The following is an 18,635-nucleotide window of genomic DNA, read 5'->3' as shown; positions in this document are numbered from 1 at the left end:
TATGCCTGGGTTGCGCCCTGTTTACAACGAATTCAAGGCTTGTTTTTCCATTGAACCTGATGTGGTCCACATGGGATGGATAAGATGCTTCATCGGGGGGAACAGACCAACCCTCTCAATCTTCAATTTCTTTTCTTGATCAGAGTTGTGGTGACACTCATTCGGCGTACGATCAGCGCGCGAAAGCAAAGAAAGAGTAGGATCACAGAAGTAGGAGAGGATGGAAGTCTCGTATGTTCCGAAAAGCCGGCGTTATTTTGTTTGTTCTCGTTCCTTCTTGGATGGTTGGTTGGTGATCGTGTACAGCATATCCCAGATAAAACTTTAATAATTCCTCACGCTTTCTTGGAGATCCTTCAATCAATGCAAGTCAAGGGGGGCATTGATTGGCTGAATTCAAAGAGTGGGAGAGCAATACATTCTCATCACCTGGAGTGGATTCTATGGCTGGGAAAGATCGAATTACACTTGTTCTTCCAATTTTGGTTTTGAGTCGCTCTTTGACTGAGTCCAAGAAAATTCTCACGTTGTATCTATGTGAGCTGAAATTCCCTCCTTTGACGCAGGATCACATTTCACATAGAATCAATGCCTGGCGTGATATATCTCTCGTTAACCCCAGTTGCAACAGATCCGAAACCGTGTTCCAGCCCAATGGTTACAACGAATCAGCTCTCATAGCAACCATTGCCCCAAACATCCCTTCTTGCCAAGGACGAGCAACCTCACGGCATTCCTTTGGCCTTCAACTTCTCATCCTCCTCGGGCGTCTTCGTCCGGAGTTGAAGAGCATGAATCCCACCTGGCCGATCGAGTTCTTCTTTCAGCAGGCCATACACCATCCTGTGCCGTGCTGGTTGGGGTTTCGATGCAAATGCCGTGGAGACAATGTCGACGCTATGCGATTATTGGTGAGTATGTGCGTATACATGTTCTCCTACTCTCGCCGATGCAGAAACCAGTGGGCAAATTGGCTTGAACACGAAAGATAAAACGAAAGCCGGGGAGAACGTACTAGAAATGCGTCTCCGTCGATGTACTTCCCACCATGGCCTTGTGATGTGCATGTAAATGTGAATCGTTCCGGATCCGGAGCTCCGTTGGGTTCAGGGTGTCGGTCACCTGTGTCCATCAATTTATTAATCAGGTTGGATGTCAAGGCCGGCCTGGATGTTGTGAATGGAGAATTTGAAAGAGCGATTCCGAGACCGAGGCAAGGTTGCGGAATATTGTGATGGATGATGATAGAATTGAATGTACCGGAAAGGATCCGAACAAGGTAGGGAGTCAAATCCAAACAGGAATGGATGAACACCGAAATGTTTCTTACCTTCTTCCTTATCGTATCCTCCATTGGTGTGCTCGATGTGCTTGACATTCTGATTTGCGATGCTGAACGTCCATTCGACGTGCGCAGAGTTAATAATCGTCTCATGGGGACATGATCCTGGGTGAAGAGAAATTGATTGGAACTTTGTCTGATTGGTAAGTCTTGAAGCTTGGAAAATCGTCTTGGTAAGGCTGTCTGTGGTTGCGGTGAGGTATTTCGCGATATGTGGAATTCTACGGCGGAGCAGGCAGGAGACGTATTCGGATCAAAACTCTGCCAGTGGATTGCATTATTTTCATGGCTCATAGATCGAATCAAGTGTCAAAGGATCAGCCCAATCATTGGAGAGGTCCAGATAGAATAGAAACGATCATGGCGGATTGGTCGGCATAAGAGATCCCTCGCGTATCTCAGGTGTCTACACAGACATCCGTCAGCCAAGACCCGTGCCCCTCTCTTGCAGAGCCCCTCGCAGAGCACTTAGAATGATCTAACTTATCGCCAATACCGTGAGTATCTTACCGCACCGCTGAGTTGCATTGATACTCGGACTGCCACGAACTGACTCCATATTAGACCCGGGCCCTACCCTCACCATGTCAGACTTGGGTCCTCCAGATCTTACCTCGCGCCTAGCCAAATTGAATCCATTCCCAAAATCAAGTCGCACAGGCGATGACGAAGACATAGGAGAAGAAATCGACTCTACCACCGTCGCAGGAGGAGGTCGTGGCGGTCGCCAGTCTGATATCACCAAGAATCAACTCAGAGTCAACCGGGCCCTCAGGTCGTTTCTAGTTCAAGAAAACGTCCTGTCCAAAGAAGATGCTGGTTTGGATCACCCAGGTCAACTGACTGACGCACTGCACCGTCTCCTCGACCAGCCACATATCAAGGTTCCCTCGTCCGTTACTGATAGGTCGCATCCCCTGCCGGAATATTTCATCAGCTCTAGTCATAATACCTACTTGATAGCACATCAGCTCTATGGCACTTCTTCCGCTAAAGCATATGAAACAGCACTCAATACCGGATCGCGCTGCGTTGAAATCGATGCCTGGGACGATGAGGACAATACGGACGAACCCAAGGTCACACATGGATACACTCTGGTCTCCCACATCCCATTCCGCCTGGTCTGTGAGACCATTAGGGATGTCGTTGATAAAGAGGCAGCACAGTCTGGCAATGAATCGGGCTATCGAGCAGCACCTATTTTCTTATCCCTCGAGAATCATTGTGATGCCCACGGCCAACGGCGTCTCGCTGAAATCATGAAAGAGGTCTGGGGTGATCGGCTTCTAAGTAGGGCTGTCAGAGAAAAAGGACACCAAGAGCAACAGGGAACAGGTGAGCATGTGACTCTAGATGAGCTCGGATCCAGAATTGTCGTTATTGTCGAGTATCACTTTCCCGACGAAGCCGGGGACAGCGACGATGACACCAGCTCTGAGGATGAAGAGGAAGACGAGGAGGAAAAGCAAGCTCGAAAAGCCTACAAAGAGAAAAAGAAAGCTACCCCTGCCACCACCATCATTCCCGAACTTGCGGAGCTCGGTGTCTACGCTCAATCAATCAAACCTCGAGACAATTCATGGTACAGTGAAACGGGACTCCAAGGCGGTCCCCATCATCACCTCATCAACGTCTCAGAGACTGGATTGAAATCCCGTATGCCTGCCGAGAGCGAGAAGATTGCTCGCCATAACGCTCATCATCTGATGCGTGTGTATCCAAAGGGCACTCGAATTTCGTCCAGGAACCTCAAGCCGGTCAATTTCTGGGGTGTCGGAGCCCAAGTTTGTGCCCTCAACTGGCAGACTTTCGGAGCTAGTATGCAGCTGAACGAGGCACTGTTCAGTGGTACGGATGGATACGTTTTGAAACCTGCGGCCCTCCGTGCCGGAGGCCGGGGGAAGCTTAATACTGGAAAGAGAAAGAAACTGCGTCTTCATGTCGCGGGAGCGTCAGACGTACCTGTTCCGCGAGACCGTGAGGCAGACGATATCAAACCGTATCTCACCTGCACGCTCTACCACCCGGACGAGCTGGAGGACGATTCACCCAAGCGCAAGACGTCGCCTTACAAGCATCACAAGCTCGGCTTCCTTCATGGAGGCGACAATCCTCCAGTCACCGACCCGATCTGGAACGAGACACTGGAATGGGAGTACGAGGACAATGAACTGGTGTTCATGCGTATGCTCATCAAGAGTGATGATGCCTTTTCGAGAAATCCGATTTTCGCCGTTGCCGCCGTGCGGATATTTTACGTGACGCCGGGGTGGAATTTCATCCGCATGCTGGACTTAAAGGGGCACGAGACGAAATGTGCTCTACTTGTGAGATTTGAACAAGTGGATGTGTGATGATGAATGGGGAACAATGGGTATGGGAATTGTAACATCAAAACACTAAAAGCTGGGCTGTATCTTTTTTCTCCTTCGATGTGGAGCAACTGTTCCTCCGTAGAGAGCCCCATCTTCGCAGCTCTTCAACAATTCGGAAATTGAGCGCTCACTGACCCTTGATCGGGGTCGTTTTGTCGTCTAAATGTGAGACTAGAGCTTCCTTGGGCGAGCTCAACAATGTTGTCGGGATGCGCCCCATCATCCTGGCCTCTCGATTCAACACTGCGATATTGCACTCCGGAGGTGGTCTCATAGCAGCTCGAAGCTCCTCCTTCTTTCCTGTCACCTGTAAGAGATTTCAATTGTCTCCTATCCGAATGGCTTCGACTCTACCTTCTTCGCCCATCTTCGATGCCATTGCCAAACATGACCCCAAAACTGCAGCGATCATCCACAGTGCCTCCGACCGCACTTTTTGCTATGGCAGCTTACTACACGATGTTGCCGCCGCCAAAGACAACTTGACCGCTCTGACCGATGGAAAGCCTTTGGCCGGCGAGAGAATCGCTTTCTTAGCCGAAAATGGCTATGACTATGTAGGTGCGGGAAGATAGCCTCGTCCTGCCTATGGGGAGGTGTGTTGACCAAGGACCACAGTCACGTTTCTCTCGATCCTGTCCCACGACGCGATTGCCCTCCCCCTGGCACACACACATCCCAGCTCGGAACTGCGGTATATCCTGGAGAACAGCGAAGCCGCCCTGTTTCTATCGACGGAGAAATTCCAAGACAAAGCTAAAGAGGTGGTCAAAGAAGGTTTGAATCATACTCCTAAGCTGGAAATCCTGTCCAAGATCGAAACTGGAGCTGTGTCAGCAGAAAACGTCAAGTTCAGCGGCCAATCTATCGACCATGGCGGATTTATGCTGTACACATCCGGCACGACAAACCGGCCTAAAGGGGTGGTCTTGTCTGTACCGACAATCACCGCGCAGGCGAGATCTTTAATAGAAGCTTGGAACTATAGCCCGTCCGACTTGCTCCTGCATGTTCTTCCTCTTCACCACATCCATGGAACGATCAATACGCTATTCACCCCACTTATGGCCGGAGCAGCCGTTGAATTCGCCTACCCTTTCAATGCAGACACCGTATGGAAACGTCTTGCGGCACCTTTTCTCCCCCACTCTCCGCCCTCCAAAAGACCCATCACATTCCTCACTGTCGTGCCTACGATATATAACCGCCTCCTCGCCTCACATCCATCTCTCGATCCCGATATGAGAGAAGCAACCCGCACAGCCATCACACCGCAATATATGCGTCTCAATATCTCCGGCTCCGCTGCTCTGCCCACACCGACGAAAGCGGCCTGGACAGCACTCAGCGGTGGCAATGTCCTACTCGAGCGCTATGGCATGACCGAAGTCGGCATGGCTCTGTCCTGCGGATTGGCCTTCGAAGATCGCGTCGACGGCAGCGTCGGTTGGCCGTTACCCTCGGTGGAAGTTCGACTGGTAGAGACTGAAACCGGCGACGTCATCCAACCAGGTGAGGAAACAGACCAAAATGGCCAGTCGCGTGAAGGCGAGATCCAACTCCGCGGGCCCACGGTGTTCAATGAGTACTTCCGCAACCCCAAAGCCACGGCGGAAGAATTCGCCGAGAGTGACGACGGACGAGGCAAATGGTTCAAGACCGGCGACGTGGCCGTTCGCCAGCTCGTACCGGGAACAGGCCAAAGCGAGCAGTCCTGGGCCAAAGGGCCCATGTACTTCATCCGCGGCCGCAAGAGCGTCGACATCATCAAAACGGGTGGGGAAAAAGTATCGGCGTTAGAGATCGAGCGTGAACTGCTCTCTCTGCCTGAAGTCTCGGAGGCTGCTGTCGTAGGCATCCCTTCAGAGCAATGGGGCCAGAAAGTCGCGGCCATCGTTGTGCTCACGAAAGGGGGCTTGACTGCGGGACGCGGTGGGAAGCCATGGGGCGTCATGGACATGCGGCGCGCCCTGAAGGATAAACTTGCAAACTACAAGATTCCACAGGAATTGAAAGTTGTGGAGTCGATCCCAAGAAATGCAATGGGGAAAATCAATAAGAAGAGCCTGGTCACAGATGTTTTTCCGGAGTAATATAAGCAAGCGAAATTCGATTCGCTTGATTCGGTCATGAAAAAACGGCGGCGACAGGTGCGAGAATTGGGAACAAAAATACATGCCTTGAGAGCACTTGGCTATGAGACCTCCCCCAAAATATTGAAAACGGCGGTAGATCCAAAAAAAAAAAAAAAAAAAAAAAAGTCTTTCACCCTTGAGACGTTAGATTGTCGCCAGGGTTCGTGGGGCAACGAAATGACACCGGACATTATGGCATGTCGATTTCTACGGCTGCAGATCTCACGGTATAGACAAAACACTTGGATCGAGAGGGTGCTCCTGCGTTATACACTCGACATGTCTACGGGGGTACGCAGCACATATTCATCTCACTCACCTCCAGTCTCGAGCGTTCTTGTATAATGTGTCGTCTTTCGATCCTCCAGCAATCGAACCAGATTATGAGATACTAGTTATCAACACGGTGTAATGATGCTTTGACATAGACTATCTCAATGCCATTGCCATTGCTTGTCGAGGTGTGCCGGACTTTGGTCTTGGAGTGTTCTGGATTCCATTACCTTTATTGAATCCAACTTCTTCCCTGTCAAGTTTGGCAACAAAGGCGTTGGACATACTCCGGGCCCGGTTCCTCTCCGAATCCTTATTTGGGTATGAACTCCCATTGGTATTTCTTACCCAACTCGGTCAGGGCGTTGACCGGGACACTTTACCTGTTTGCTGGCCGACTGGCACATGGTACCGTGCATGACGCACATCGTCGTAGTAAGCCTGATGCCTGCCTGACACGTGACCGTATTGAGCCGCATTTTCTCTCTGCCAGAGCCAACTATCAAAGAAAAAGAGTTTTTGCCACCCAGGAGCGTAATCAGGCGTCTCTTATTGCCGCAGTAAGGTTCCGCTTCCGCGATGCAAAAACCTGGCTTCTGGCATGTCCGAAGGCGTTATCATTCTTCTCATTTCCACCAAGATTGCGATTCTTGCTGTCATTCTTTGAAGACATCAATATCCATCTGATTACCCAATAGCCACGTTGGCTTTCGAATTGTCGACTCTCGGAGATCTCTAGTTCATCTGACTGCTCCGGAACACGTCGAACCCGATAATTTTTCTGATATGGTTGCAAAGTAACTCCTCAAGGTTGCTTGATAATTCGGGCGACATTGGCCAACTTCGGATTCACTATCGGATCCTCCAGGAGGCCGATGGAAAATTGTCCGTTAGTATTCGTATCCATCCTTGATCATGTACTCAATCGTTGGTTTTGTCAAGATCACGTTCAGCGGTGGCGACGCCTGTTACGGTGAGAGTGCCCCCCCCCCCCCCCCCCCCCCCCCCACACTACCACCAAGAAGAAGACTGCGGTCAGTTGAGTCAGTGCTTGAAACGTGCATACTTGTGGCTACTTCCCCCTTCGATGTGATTTTCTCTTCTCGTTCATGAGTCCCTATCCATTCAATCAGTCCTCCTCAAATTGTCTCCCGAAAATGATCAAGGCCCGTCTCTGTTTGCGGACAATTCAATAAGCACACCAGCGAACCGACACTACACTAGCTTGGACCGAGACAGTTGAAATGGCTTTGACTTCGAACTCGGGCAAGTCCAAGACCGGTCTTCAGTCCCGGAGTGAGCAAGGTGAGGCCGTATTAGCCATTGGCGAGACAACCCAACTGACCTTGCAATTAGTGAAGAAGACACCAACATCGATTCCATTCGAGCGATATGTCGCATTGCCTATCCCCAAAGACCCGTGGACAGTCTGGAGTATCCAAGTCCACGGGAGCGAGCGTAGCCACAAGCTGTCTGACAGCCTGGAAGAACTGACACATTCGACATTCCCACTGAAGAGAGCCAGGCTATTGCCGGCATCCTTGTAACCGGAAACATGAACTTGCCGCACTCGGTCCTTCCTTTCCAATGTACGTTGCATGACATCTGATGGTCTTGAACGCCACACTGATCAATGCCAGGTGCAAATTAGGTCCATCACGCGATCAAGGCTGATCTGGCGACGAAGTGTTCAATTTTCGGGCCATGCGGTAAAGAGAGACCGCAACATTCGTAGAGCCCCCTTGAAGGGTTGATTGTGAGAGATTAACCATGTAATGGCAGCTGCAAAGGATTTTGGGTCAAGGTTTATGGAATTGCATTCTGGAGGAGTGGAGAGCGAAAAGCTGAAAACATGAAAGCCAGTCTGCGCTGCCAATGTTCTTTGCTTGCCTCATTCTTATCACAGCATCTGATTGGTTGCGCATCATTAGAGTCTGATTATGTCATGGTTTGTTTTGGCCCTCGTCTTCGGGTTTCCTCGCTGATTGGCCAACCTTCAGCCTCGAGCAAGCCACGTCCTGTCCCGTACTTTATTCGGCATCTGAGAGTGTTGATCGATATCTTCAAGCTTCTGAAGCCGATGGCCGCGTTTACGGCGCGCTCAGATCATGTAGGCAATATCCCCAGAAGTAGTCAAGACACAGGAGAATGCGTGATTTTCTTTACTCGCCTGTGTCGACTCGTGTCACAAGATAAGTCCTCTGCATGACCCCTCGAATATCAGCTCGAGGCACTTTCTATTCTACCGTGCCCCCATCATTGCTACTCCGGCTCCTTAGAAAGCTGGTCTTATGGACAAACCGAGATGAAATTTGGTCATCGAACTAGTATACGGGAAGGACTGAGAAGCTGGAAGACATCAACATTCGAGGAACGTTTCCCGATTCATTTCGATCTGGCATGGCATCCACCCTTCCTGGGACATCGAGAGAGTCAACTGCCTGTACGTATCTGATTTCGGGATTTCCTCCTAACGTCTGGCAGGTATTGCGTTTCGTCCCGCCGGTCAAATGGACCTATTCGCCCTTCAGTGGACTGCAGACTGCTGTCACAAACATGGCCCGCCTACCTGCTCCGACACAGGTCGAGACGTATTGTTCCCCAGCCTCCCCTCATCAAAGCATGTACCGGTATTCTGGATTCATATCGCCCATTTCAGTCTTCTCGTACTCGGTCAACCCCACATCGTGATTCTTCTCTCGGCTCCGATTTTGGGTCAAGCAAGCCAAAAAGTACACCACACAGCTGGCCGCACTCAAGCAGATGAATGACATGCAGATGCTGTAGCCTTTGTGGAAGAAGGTCTTCGCATCTGCGGCTTCGAAACTGTAGCTGGCGATAATGCCTCCGATGTTGCCAGCGCCAATTTGCCACGCCGAACCAACGCTACGGCGGGTATGGGTAGCGAGGTTCATGTTGAACCAGCACACGATGATGGGCATGGCGCTGTAAGTCCCAGAAGTGATCAAGAAAAGAGCGCCATACTCTAGATGGTGGTCATCGTGCTCGATCATGAGAATGGCGAAGCCGGCAATGGAAATGCAGATGGGTATGACGGTGAAGAGGAATCGATGTCGCAGACGATCGGAGAGGGCAGCCACTAACATGCTGAACCCGAAGGCCGCTGCCCACGGTGGAACAGAGTGCAGTTGCGTTCCAATATTGCTGTAGCCGTATGTCTTGATGATAGTGGGCGCAAAATAGGCGTAACCGTAAGCTGCACCGAAGACAACATCAGCTTTCTGGTTTCACCGATCCCAAAAGTTGTCCACGTCCTTACCAGGTACGATCAGGCCAAAATACATGAGCCAGCCCAAGATGAACTTGTAGTCTTTGAAGCAGTTGACCACGGCCTTGAACGTGATACGTTTTTCGATGGCGGATTTGCCTTGCTCCTCACGGAGTCGAGCCATGATGTACTGTCGTTCGGTCTCGGTCACCCACTGGGCGTCCTCTGGGAAATCTGGGATAATGAAGAACCAGACGAATGAGACAGCGCATGTCAGACACCCCTCGAGAATGAAGACCCATCTCCATCCGAGATAGCCACACATGCCGTCCATCTTACCGATGGCCGAAGCGAGGAGACCGCCAAAGGCGCCAGCCAAGGTGGTACTGGCAAAGAAAAAGGTATATCTCTTTTGGGCTTCGTTTCTCTTGTACCACATTCCAATCAAATAAAAACTTCCTGTTGGGCCGTGAGTGAGTTGCCCTTTGGGCCAGGAGACTCGGGTCCGATCACACCTGGAAACATTCCGGACTCGAACAAACCAAGGAAGAATCTGGTGGTAATAATGCCGCCATAACCTTGTACCAATCCTTGGCACACAGTGACCAAGCCGAATCCAAACATGCACAGGGAAAGCCAGACATGGGGCTTGAGGCGCTTCAGAATTATATTGGAGGGGATCTCGAAGACCACATATGGAACCTAGAAGAGCAAAAAGCCCGGGTCAGACAGATCACAACGCTGAGACCAGCTGGGCGGTCTTGACGTACGAAGAAGATGGTCAATGCCGTGCTGTATTGTGTCGCGGTCAAGTTGAGATCTTTGACCAGGCCAAAAATGGCAGCATTCGCAACGTTGGTTCGGTCCAGGAAGGCCAATAGATAGAGGACAGACAGAACGGGAATCACCCGAAGGTCGATCTTGGTGAGGAGTTTCCGCTCCGAGACACCGGCTGGCAGCACAGCCGTCTCGGCATCTCTGTAGCCAGCAGCGGGATGGGCGATATCGGGATCATACTCCAGTTGACGCGCACCAACACCGCTTGTGTCGTTGTAGGCATGTTGGGCCTTTTCGTCTAGTTCGGAAGGGGGTTTCAATAAGCTCGGTCGGGAATCAGGGTCGGATTGATCATTTGACTTACTTGACCCGTCCAGCGAGGAGCGCATCGTTGCGATGTTGTTTCGTCACTCGCACGACCCAAGCAGAGTCCGGGGAAATTTTTTTTTTTCTCTTTTTTCTCGTAGAAAACGTGAAAGTGGTGGCCCGACAACTGGATGGGAAGCGGGTCTTTCTTGTAGTCCAGGACGATGGCACAATCGCGGGGGGTACGAACCGGCACAGGACTGTTGACCGAAGTCCGGAGGACGAGTGACAGGGCCAGAAAAACATGGTTCTAGTCCGTGGTCCGAGTTCAGGTCGAAGGATGCGCTCCAGAAATACTCCATATGGAAAAGAGATATGTAAGTTGGTACCGATGCAACATAAAATCAGGTGTGCAAGAGTTTTCACTGGTGGAGGAGAAGGTCGGTTAGGCCTCACTGGCCTTTTGCACGGTTTGCTGGAGCCGCAATAGAATCATTGTGTATAGGCACTAGACCTTAAACTGGAAGCGGCTTAGAATGGCGGGTGCCCCGCAAACGGAAGGTTCGAGGGGCCGTCGGAGGCACTGGGCACTTGGGAGTCGCCTTATCCACACCCAGAGCAAAGACTTGGAAGGTGTTCGGCAATAGACGGAAGAATACCCGGCCCCCAACCAACAACAGCACCCTCCTTCATTAAGTGGGCAGTTGGACACCTATCTTTTTGCCATCTGATTCAAGTTCCCCATACCAATCCTCCCCCTTTAGCTGCTCGAGCTACATGAGCTACGCGTGTAAATCCGAGGTCAAGGCTGGGAGGGCCAAAGGACTTTGCTCTAGCATTGGGCCCTTTCGCTATCAAATGAGTTGCTATTATGGTATTACCACAGAAATCCAGATGCAACCTTGCCAGTTGTCGCTTAGCTGGTCTAGGCGCAGCCGTGGCAATGTTTCTCCGCTGCTGCCACTTGGCCATGACCTTCCTCATCAATCGTCTATCGCCCCGGCTGTCTTGCTGCTGCTGCTGCTGCTACAATCTCTGGTAGACCCGTGGACGTGAAACACTCAGGAGGCATGATGTGCGACAGCACATAGACCAAGCCAGCCTACTTTTTTTTCGCTCATTACTGGTATTCTGGAGCATGGAAACTACACCGCACGTTCGCTCAACTTTCCGCCACCATCTTTCGCTAAGAAACCGTCTATTCTTCAGCTGACATTGGCTCTGGAACCGCTCATCACCCCTCCCACGGCCTTTCTTCGTCGTCCGGCTAAAGTCCATCTCGTTCCTACTTTCTAGCGGGTTTACCTTGTGTCTTCCATCCTCTTGCCATTGAGATCTCGTGGCAACCATCTCCCCTCGGTCATCTCGGCCGCTGGGGAAGAAAGCCGGCTAGTCCAAAGGACGACTTTCGGAAACTCTCAGCCTTCTCGACTCGAATCGCATCCAAATGGACCAATCACATCCTCCTTCGCACCGTAATGGCACGGGAAAGCGTAAATATGACCACGGCCCAGTGATGAGGGTGGACAAGCAATTCCGAAACGCAGAAGGCTCTTCCTACCAGATCATCGTTCCACAGTCTCACAACGCACGGAAAATTGTTTTTCATCCGCGCAACTCATCCTTCGCGCTGTCCTCGAATGCCAGCGCCCATGTCCTCGCGTCATCCTCCACGGACAGTGCCGCGGCACCACCGGCCCCGGGGCATACCTTTGTCATCAACACGGTTGGTAGCATGAAAACTGGACAGCGTCATGGGAACACGAGAAGTTCATACGAGTCAACCGTCTTGTCGAGCGAGAATACCCCGATGGAGAAACGACGGTGCATCAGCAGCATTTCGCCCACGGATCGCAAACCCATTTTTCGACCAAGTCGACCGGTCAAAAATTCCGACCAGGTCCATAGCGACGTGTGGCAGACGATCCTGGGCTATTGCGAACCCAAATTCCTTCTGGAAGCCAAAACCATTAATTCAGCCTTCTACCGCTTGTTGTCCGATCGTTCTGGAATCTGGAGAGAGAGCAGGCAGAATCATTTCGGCCGCGAGATGCCCGATTGCCCGCCGAACCTGACAGAGCAACAATATGTCGACCTGTTGGCCGGCCGAGGCTGTCAGAATAGCGCGTGCCCGAGAGAAAACACGGCTCGCGTATATTGGACATTTCAAGTTCGACTTTGCGCGGAATGTTTCAAGCAAAAGACCATGCGGGTAAGGTGTGGACGAGATTGTTGCAATCTCCCGTGACTAATGGCCGGTCGTAGGCCGATGATCTTCCATCGCATCGAAAACACACGCTACCGCCACTGGAGGATCCGACCCCTCCCTGGAGTGGCAAAGCTCTCTGGGAACTGCTCCCATTAGCGCGAAGTGACGGGTGAGTTGACGCACTGGTGCGTCTTCCGGGGGACCGTGTGGTTATTGACATGTTCACCAGTCGTCGCTATATGCAACCCCGATCCGTCAACGTCCAATCCAATGAGTGGGCGATCAGCAATGGTGCGCGCCAATATGCGTTCTTGAAATCGTCGTATCTCCAGCTCGAGGCCGAATATCTCGACTTTCGACGAACCCATCCGGGAGACGTGGCATTGCGAGGATGGATCGACCAGGTGCACCGGAAAACAATGTCGTTCATGATCGAGGTCGCCGACCTGGAACTCTGGCATAAGCGCCAGAATGCGGGCACCACACCATTACCCGCCATGAGAATCGACTTCTTTATAGCTCGGGCGGCCGAGCTGTCACCACCTCTGAGCCCCAACCTCTTGTGGAAAATGGCGGCGTTTCGACGGATATTGAAGGTGCAGGCTCCCCCGTCAGAGCGATCGTGGAAGACACTCAAGGAGAAAATACTCCCGTACAGAGAACAGGCCCAGGCGCTGGAAGACTACAAGATGGAGATGAACCCCGGGACGGTGCCTCATCCTCGCACCCACATCAAGCGGTACCGAAGACTCCACGAACATCGAATGTCCCGAAAGGAGGAGCCACGGGTCCTGACACCCGAACAGGAGTTTGTTCTCGACCTGGGCCAAAGAGAATTTGAACGGTGTCAGGCAGCGAATGTCGCCGATGAAGATCTCCTCTTGCTGTGCTTGAAGAATGTGTTTGACACATACAGCCGATTGACCAATCGCCCGACGGGACTCAATTTCAATGGGACCACCGGACCATATTGTCTCAGCCTTGATGATGCCCGCATGATCGTCGAGGATGTGATGGAGAAACATATTCCTCGATTTTCTCCGCGGGGATTGACGGTCTTTCAGAACCTCAAGTGCCGAGGTTGTCGGCGGACTGATTTTGTCAAAACTTGGTCATTCACGAAAGCTTTCGAACACATGTTAGATGTTCACGCGAAACAAGTGGGCGAGGGTCTGGAGTTTTGGCAATTTGCCGTCCCATTTTCCCGGGAATACGAAGCCTGGACACCCGGCCGCGAAGAGGATTCTTTCTACCATCGCTTCCCCTGGTACACCGTGCCCTGGCCGAGATGCTTGCCTTTGGTTCCCGGACACCGGGACCCTTCCAAACTCGACAATTGGCATCCGGCGGTGAATGAACCGTTTGTCGAATTGCCGAGACGCATTCGCATCTCGGCCTTTGAGGGACGGCGGCCCCGGCCCACCGAGATTCGAAACATTGACTTTGTCAAGAATCTGTTATTTGCAGCAAAGATCTTGAATGGAGTCTGGGTGGACGGCCTATGTCAGATGAAAATTGCGTTAAAGTATGCGCTCGATCTCTATACCCGAACGCAGTTGACGGAGCCACCTTTGCCTCTTTTCACCAGCTGCATCGAGGAGCTCCACAAAGCCAATCCAGCGATTGATCTCCGGTTTCGGTGCGGAATCTGCGTCGGAGAGGGCAAGGTTTATCGAACGGCCCGGCAGGTCAAATACAAGATCTCCGTCGAAGGTCTGTTGGAGCACTGGCATGAGAAACACAAAGACAGCGGAGCAAGCTGGAGCCAAGGCCTCATGCAGCTCCCAACGGACAGTGAGGTGATGGAACAGATCGCAGATGCCGACCGGAGACTGCAAGAGGAGAAGGAAGCCACGCGAGAAAGGACGGCGGAATTGTCCAATAACGTCAGAAAGCGACCAAAGTTGAAAGGAAACGTGGTGATGCAGGCCCGATTAGCAAGAGAAGCATTCGATGATCTGTTCCCTCGCGAAGATTAGAGCGACATGAAGTCATCGATGGCGTGGAATGGGCATGATCTTCCCAGGGAGGAAAGCTGATACCACCCCATGGGGGAATACCACTGATGAAGGTGGTGGTGTGATGATTTTACGACCCGGTAACGAACAGCATCGAGCGCGGTGTCCCGGTTGGCATGAAACATCCGGGGAACCGGCATGGGGACCGGTAGGAGTCAGGCGGGCGTCATGTGAGTCAGAAACGAGGTCGAAGGAGCATACAATGTAAATGTCGCATATCATGATGTGAATTGAATGCATTTTCTGTTGATAATTAAAAAGGGGATTGTTCACAAAAGGAAATTGTGTCCGATGTCGATGTTCTCCCCCGTAGGATGTCGCCCCTTCCTATACCGATTCGGGTGTACGACAGCGAGGGCGGCAAGGGAAAGGCTTGCGGCGTCGGAGAAGAGCGGAATCGGGCTCGCTCTTGTTCGGGCTTCTTCGAAAAAAAAAGTTGAGATTCCCCTGCCAAGGCCCGAGGTGGAATTACCGGGTTGATAAAGCAGCCAGCCACTCAATCGCCTCGGATGGCGTTTTAGTGGAGACCATGACGGCACTAGAACCACGTAGCGGCATCACCCGCCGATAACGTCAAGGCCTGACGCGACCAGATCCGTGTAAAGTTCATGTGTACTGACTGAATCCCGAACTGCAGGGCGTTATCGTAACGTACCTTGGGCGTGGGAGTGGCGCAAGAGGCGGCCTTTTGTTTTCTGTGTTTCTTTCTCTACAAGCTCGTACCACATCACTCACTCCGCGGCTCCGGTTCAACACTGCTCGAGGCTTTTCCCGTGGGTCCTTTGGTGCTTCCACGACGACCACTCATTGCTCTCCCGATTGCCCATTATTCAGCTGTCCTTTTTTCCCTCCCGTATCCCTCATTGTCATATAATTCAGTGCGCGCTCACTCCCTTTTCACTTTTTCTCTTTTCTCAAACTCCACCTCACATCGGACCACATACCTGACCCGTTCGAACCCTTCACTTCAACATTCGCCATGGCTACCGCGACTGCTACTCGAACCCTCACCAAGGCTTTCCCTCGATCCACTGCTTCAGCCACCTCCTCAATCCGTCTTACTGCTCGCTCCTCCCGAAACAATGCTGCGAAGCCATTCTTCCAACAATCCTCCCGCCGGCACTACTCCTCCGGACCTGCCCCTTCCAAATCCAGTACCGGCACCATCATCGGCGTTGCGGCCGCCGCTGCTCTCGTCGGTGGTGGTTACTACTTCTACAGCACTCAAGGAACCAATATTCGCCCGAAGCAAGGGAGCGCAGGACAGTCTGTTGGCCTTTTCAAGCCCACGGCTGAGGATTATCAAAAAGTTTACAATGCAATTGCCAAGGCTCTGTGGGAAAATGACGACTACGATGATGGATCTTACGGGCCTGTCGTGCTCCGATTGGCATGGCACGCATCGGGTACCTACGATGCTGCTACCGGTACCGGCGGTAGCAATGGCGCCACCATGCGATTTGCCCCCGAAAGTGAGCACGGTGCCAACGCTGGTTTGAAGAATGCTCGCGATTTCTTGGAGCCCATCAAAGGTAAGGTTCCCCTCGAAATTCCGACTCCGGCCGATACGAATTGATCCCCACAGAACAATTCCCTTGGATCTCATATTCCGACTTGTGGACTTTGGCCGGTGTCTGTGCTGTTCAAGAGATGCAAGGACCCGTTATTCCTTGGAGGCCCGGACGACAAGATAAAGACGTTTCGTTCTGCACACCGGACGGCCGCTTGCCCGATGGAGCCAAGGATCAAAACCACGTCCGCGCGATTTTCGGGAGAATGGGATTCAACGACCAGGAAATGGTTGCTCTCTGCGGTGCTCATGCTTTGGGTATGTCATGTTCGTCCCCCCTGAATTGATGAACCTGTTGACTTAACCCCCAACCCAGGTCGCTGCCACGCCGACCGCTCCGGTTTCGAAGGACCATGGACTTTTTCTCCCACCGTCTTCACAAACGAGTACTATCGACTTTTGATGGAAGAGAAATGGGGTTGGCGCAGCTGGTCCGGCCCGAAACAATACCAAGACAAGACCACCAAGAGCTTGATGATGTTGCCGACCGACATGTCGCTGGTTAAGGACCCCATTTTCAAGAAACAGGTGGAAATCTATGCCAAGGACAGTCAGACCTTTTTCAAAGACTTCTCCGAAGCCCTATGCAAGCTGTTCGAGCTCGGTGTACCATTCGAGAGCAAGCCCGAGGACAGAATCAAATTCAAGCCCACCATCGACGAATAAGGTTTGCCGCTGAGGGTGGAAATTATCTCTGATCGTCTCTCTTCAACAGGCGGTATCTTCAAAACGGAGGAAGTCTGTGGGAGTGCATTGCGACATGTCCGTCTTCTCACTTCTTCATTCTTGCCTTGCCTGTTTCGTATTTTCATTTGCATTCTGCGACGGCGAACTGGGGACGGTCATCATTATCAGATTTCATGGAGAAAAAGGGGGGGGCTTGAGCTTCCGAGTGATACTGGAGCCACAGGTTCCTTGAATCTGAATCTGGGAAGAAATATTACTTTCTCTAGAAGATTAATCAGTTTCCACTTTTTGACCAGCTTTTACTTCAATAGAGATACAGGGTGCATCGAATAGAGGGAGTGATTCAGCAATTACTAATGGATTTGGACTGCTCGAGATTTAGAGAAGACATCACCCACAGACCTCCTCGTGAGAACAAAGAAGAATAGAAACAGCAACGTTGAAATTAAGTTTGAGGTGTCATTCGTCACTCTTTCTGCTATGGGAGTAGGCCATTGAGCCGGGATGGAGATCATTCATGCATACATACACGGGTGTGAGGGAGAATGATTACCCGTCTCCCGTGTCAAAGGGGACTTCGTCACGCCACATCATAGGCTGTACTTACAATACCTAGACAGATAGCGGAGAATACTGGACAGAATGATGAGGAGCGTGTGCGAGTAGATACACGTATGTTCTGTCTCATTTTGTTGAAAGCCTTGCGGGGCATTTCAGCCTTGTAACCTCGGCCACTAATAATTAGTCCCAATCTGAGAACCTGAGGTAGGGCTGGTCTCTCTAACGCCATTAGATGCTGGCTTATTACACCGTCACAAGAGGGAAGTCGATATCCGAGATTCTCCCTCGGTGAATGAATGTAGGCCTAAAAGTCCAAACATCTATGGATATAGTGGTATCTCAATCCCATCCTCGATCGGAGCCTTGTCCAAGTCCACCATACTATGCGCTTTCCTCTCCAGCGCCCAATCACGAATCTTATCAAAATCACGACACGTGTGTGCGCTACATTCAGATACTCCTTGGACGTGTTCGGTTTGTCTGGGTCGTCATTCTTATGCCACACAATCGGCAATATATCGGCGGAACGCATCAGGGACTGGCGAATGGAATGTAGACAATGTCCCAAGTGAGAAGCAACCAGTTCAGGTAGTTCGTATCCTACGGCCATCTCCCGGTGGTCGTCGCAATGAGGGTCGTCTCGCGGACAAAAGTAATGAGGGTTGAGAGCTTTGCGGATCCGGTTCTGAGGAATTTTGAATCCTGATCAGACATGAAACTTACGGACGTTGTTCAGGAAGGAAGAGGGACTTACGAGACAATGGAGCTGATGGAAGACATCCAGGTGGACAAGGTATCTATCAAGTGCTGGTGAGAGAGGGGCCGTCTTGTTCGTCAGGTATGTGGCTTGCTTCTGGCTGATTTCGGAATTGCCAACTAGAGAAATATAGTCAGTCATCGAGTGGCCGATACATTCGGAATATATTGATAGATATGGGGTACCCTGTACAGGCAGAAGGGAAATGGAAGATGACATGACATAGACTCATGACTCACAATTATAAAGATCGGACCAAGCTTTGTCCAAAGCATCCGATGGCCCCCCTGTGAATTCCGCCGGGACACCTCCCGGATGTCCTGCAAAGCCATGTTGAAACACGGTGACTTTGTACTCAATGCTGTCCTGGGCAGGAGAGTATGTCAACTGCGC

At 51.5% G+C, this 18,635-nt stretch overlaps 6 protein-coding genes across 6 annotated transcripts; 5 read left to right on the top strand and 1 right to left on the bottom strand.

The window, feature by feature from the left end:
* Positions 1 to 1,926: 1,926 nt before the first annotated feature.
* On the top strand, positions 1,927 to 3,699 carry Z518_04991 (uncharacterized protein; the record flags this gene model as incomplete). Its single annotated transcript, XM_013418697.1, has 1 exon — positions 1,927 to 3,699. One exon carries the CDS (start codon positions 1,927 to 1,929, stop codon positions 3,697 to 3,699), a length of 1,773 nt encoding a protein of 590 aa, XP_013274151.1.
* Positions 3,700 to 4,058: 359 nt separating this feature from the next.
* Positions 4,059 to 5,813, top strand: Z518_04990 (uncharacterized protein; the record flags this gene model as incomplete). Its single annotated transcript, XM_013418696.1, has 2 exons — positions 4,059 to 4,281; positions 4,339 to 5,813. 2 exons carry the CDS (start codon positions 4,059 to 4,061, stop codon positions 5,811 to 5,813), a joined length of 1,698 nt encoding a protein of 565 aa, XP_013274150.1.
* A 1,559-nt stretch (positions 5,814 to 7,372) lies between these two features.
* Positions 7,373 to 7,675, top strand: Z518_04989 (uncharacterized protein; the record flags this gene model as incomplete). Its single annotated transcript, XM_013418695.1, has 2 exons — positions 7,373 to 7,433; positions 7,485 to 7,675. The coding sequence occupies 2 exons, from the start codon at positions 7,373 to 7,375 to the stop codon at positions 7,673 to 7,675; spliced, it is 252 nt and encodes an 83-aa protein (XP_013274149.1).
* A 1,068-nt stretch (positions 7,676 to 8,743) lies between these two features.
* Positions 8,744 to 10,523, bottom strand: Z518_04988 (uncharacterized protein; the record flags this gene model as incomplete). The annotated part of the gene is made up of 4 exons (XM_013418694.1): positions 8,744 to 9,345; positions 9,409 to 9,816; positions 9,873 to 10,059; positions 10,128 to 10,523. The coding sequence occupies 4 exons, from the start codon at positions 10,521 to 10,523 to the stop codon at positions 8,744 to 8,746; spliced, it is 1,593 nt and encodes a 530-aa protein (XP_013274148.1).
* Positions 10,524 to 11,887: 1,364 nt separating this feature from the next.
* On the top strand, positions 11,888 to 14,628 carry Z518_04987 (uncharacterized protein; the record flags this gene model as incomplete). The annotated part of the gene is made up of 3 exons (XM_013418693.1): positions 11,888 to 12,652; positions 12,706 to 12,818; positions 12,879 to 14,628. The coding sequence occupies 3 exons, from the start codon at positions 11,888 to 11,890 to the stop codon at positions 14,626 to 14,628; spliced, it is 2,628 nt and encodes an 875-aa protein (XP_013274147.1).
* Positions 14,629 to 15,646: 1,018 nt separating this feature from the next.
* Positions 15,647 to 16,903, top strand: Z518_04986 (uncharacterized protein; the record flags this gene model as incomplete). The annotated part of the gene is made up of 3 exons (XM_013418692.1): positions 15,647 to 16,199; positions 16,253 to 16,495; positions 16,554 to 16,903. 3 exons carry the CDS (start codon positions 15,647 to 15,649, stop codon positions 16,901 to 16,903), a joined length of 1,146 nt encoding a protein of 381 aa, XP_013274146.1.
* Positions 16,904 to 18,635: the final 1,732 nt, after the last annotated feature.

The sequence above is a fragment of the Rhinocladiella mackenziei genome (assembly GCF_000835555.1).
Source record: "Rhinocladiella mackenziei CBS 650.93 unplaced genomic scaffold supercont1.3, whole genome shotgun sequence".
NCBI classification, from domain to species: Eukaryota; Fungi; Ascomycota; class Eurotiomycetes; order Chaetothyriales; family Herpotrichiellaceae; genus Rhinocladiella; species Rhinocladiella mackenziei.
This window is presented reverse-complemented; position numbering and strand designations above follow the sequence as displayed.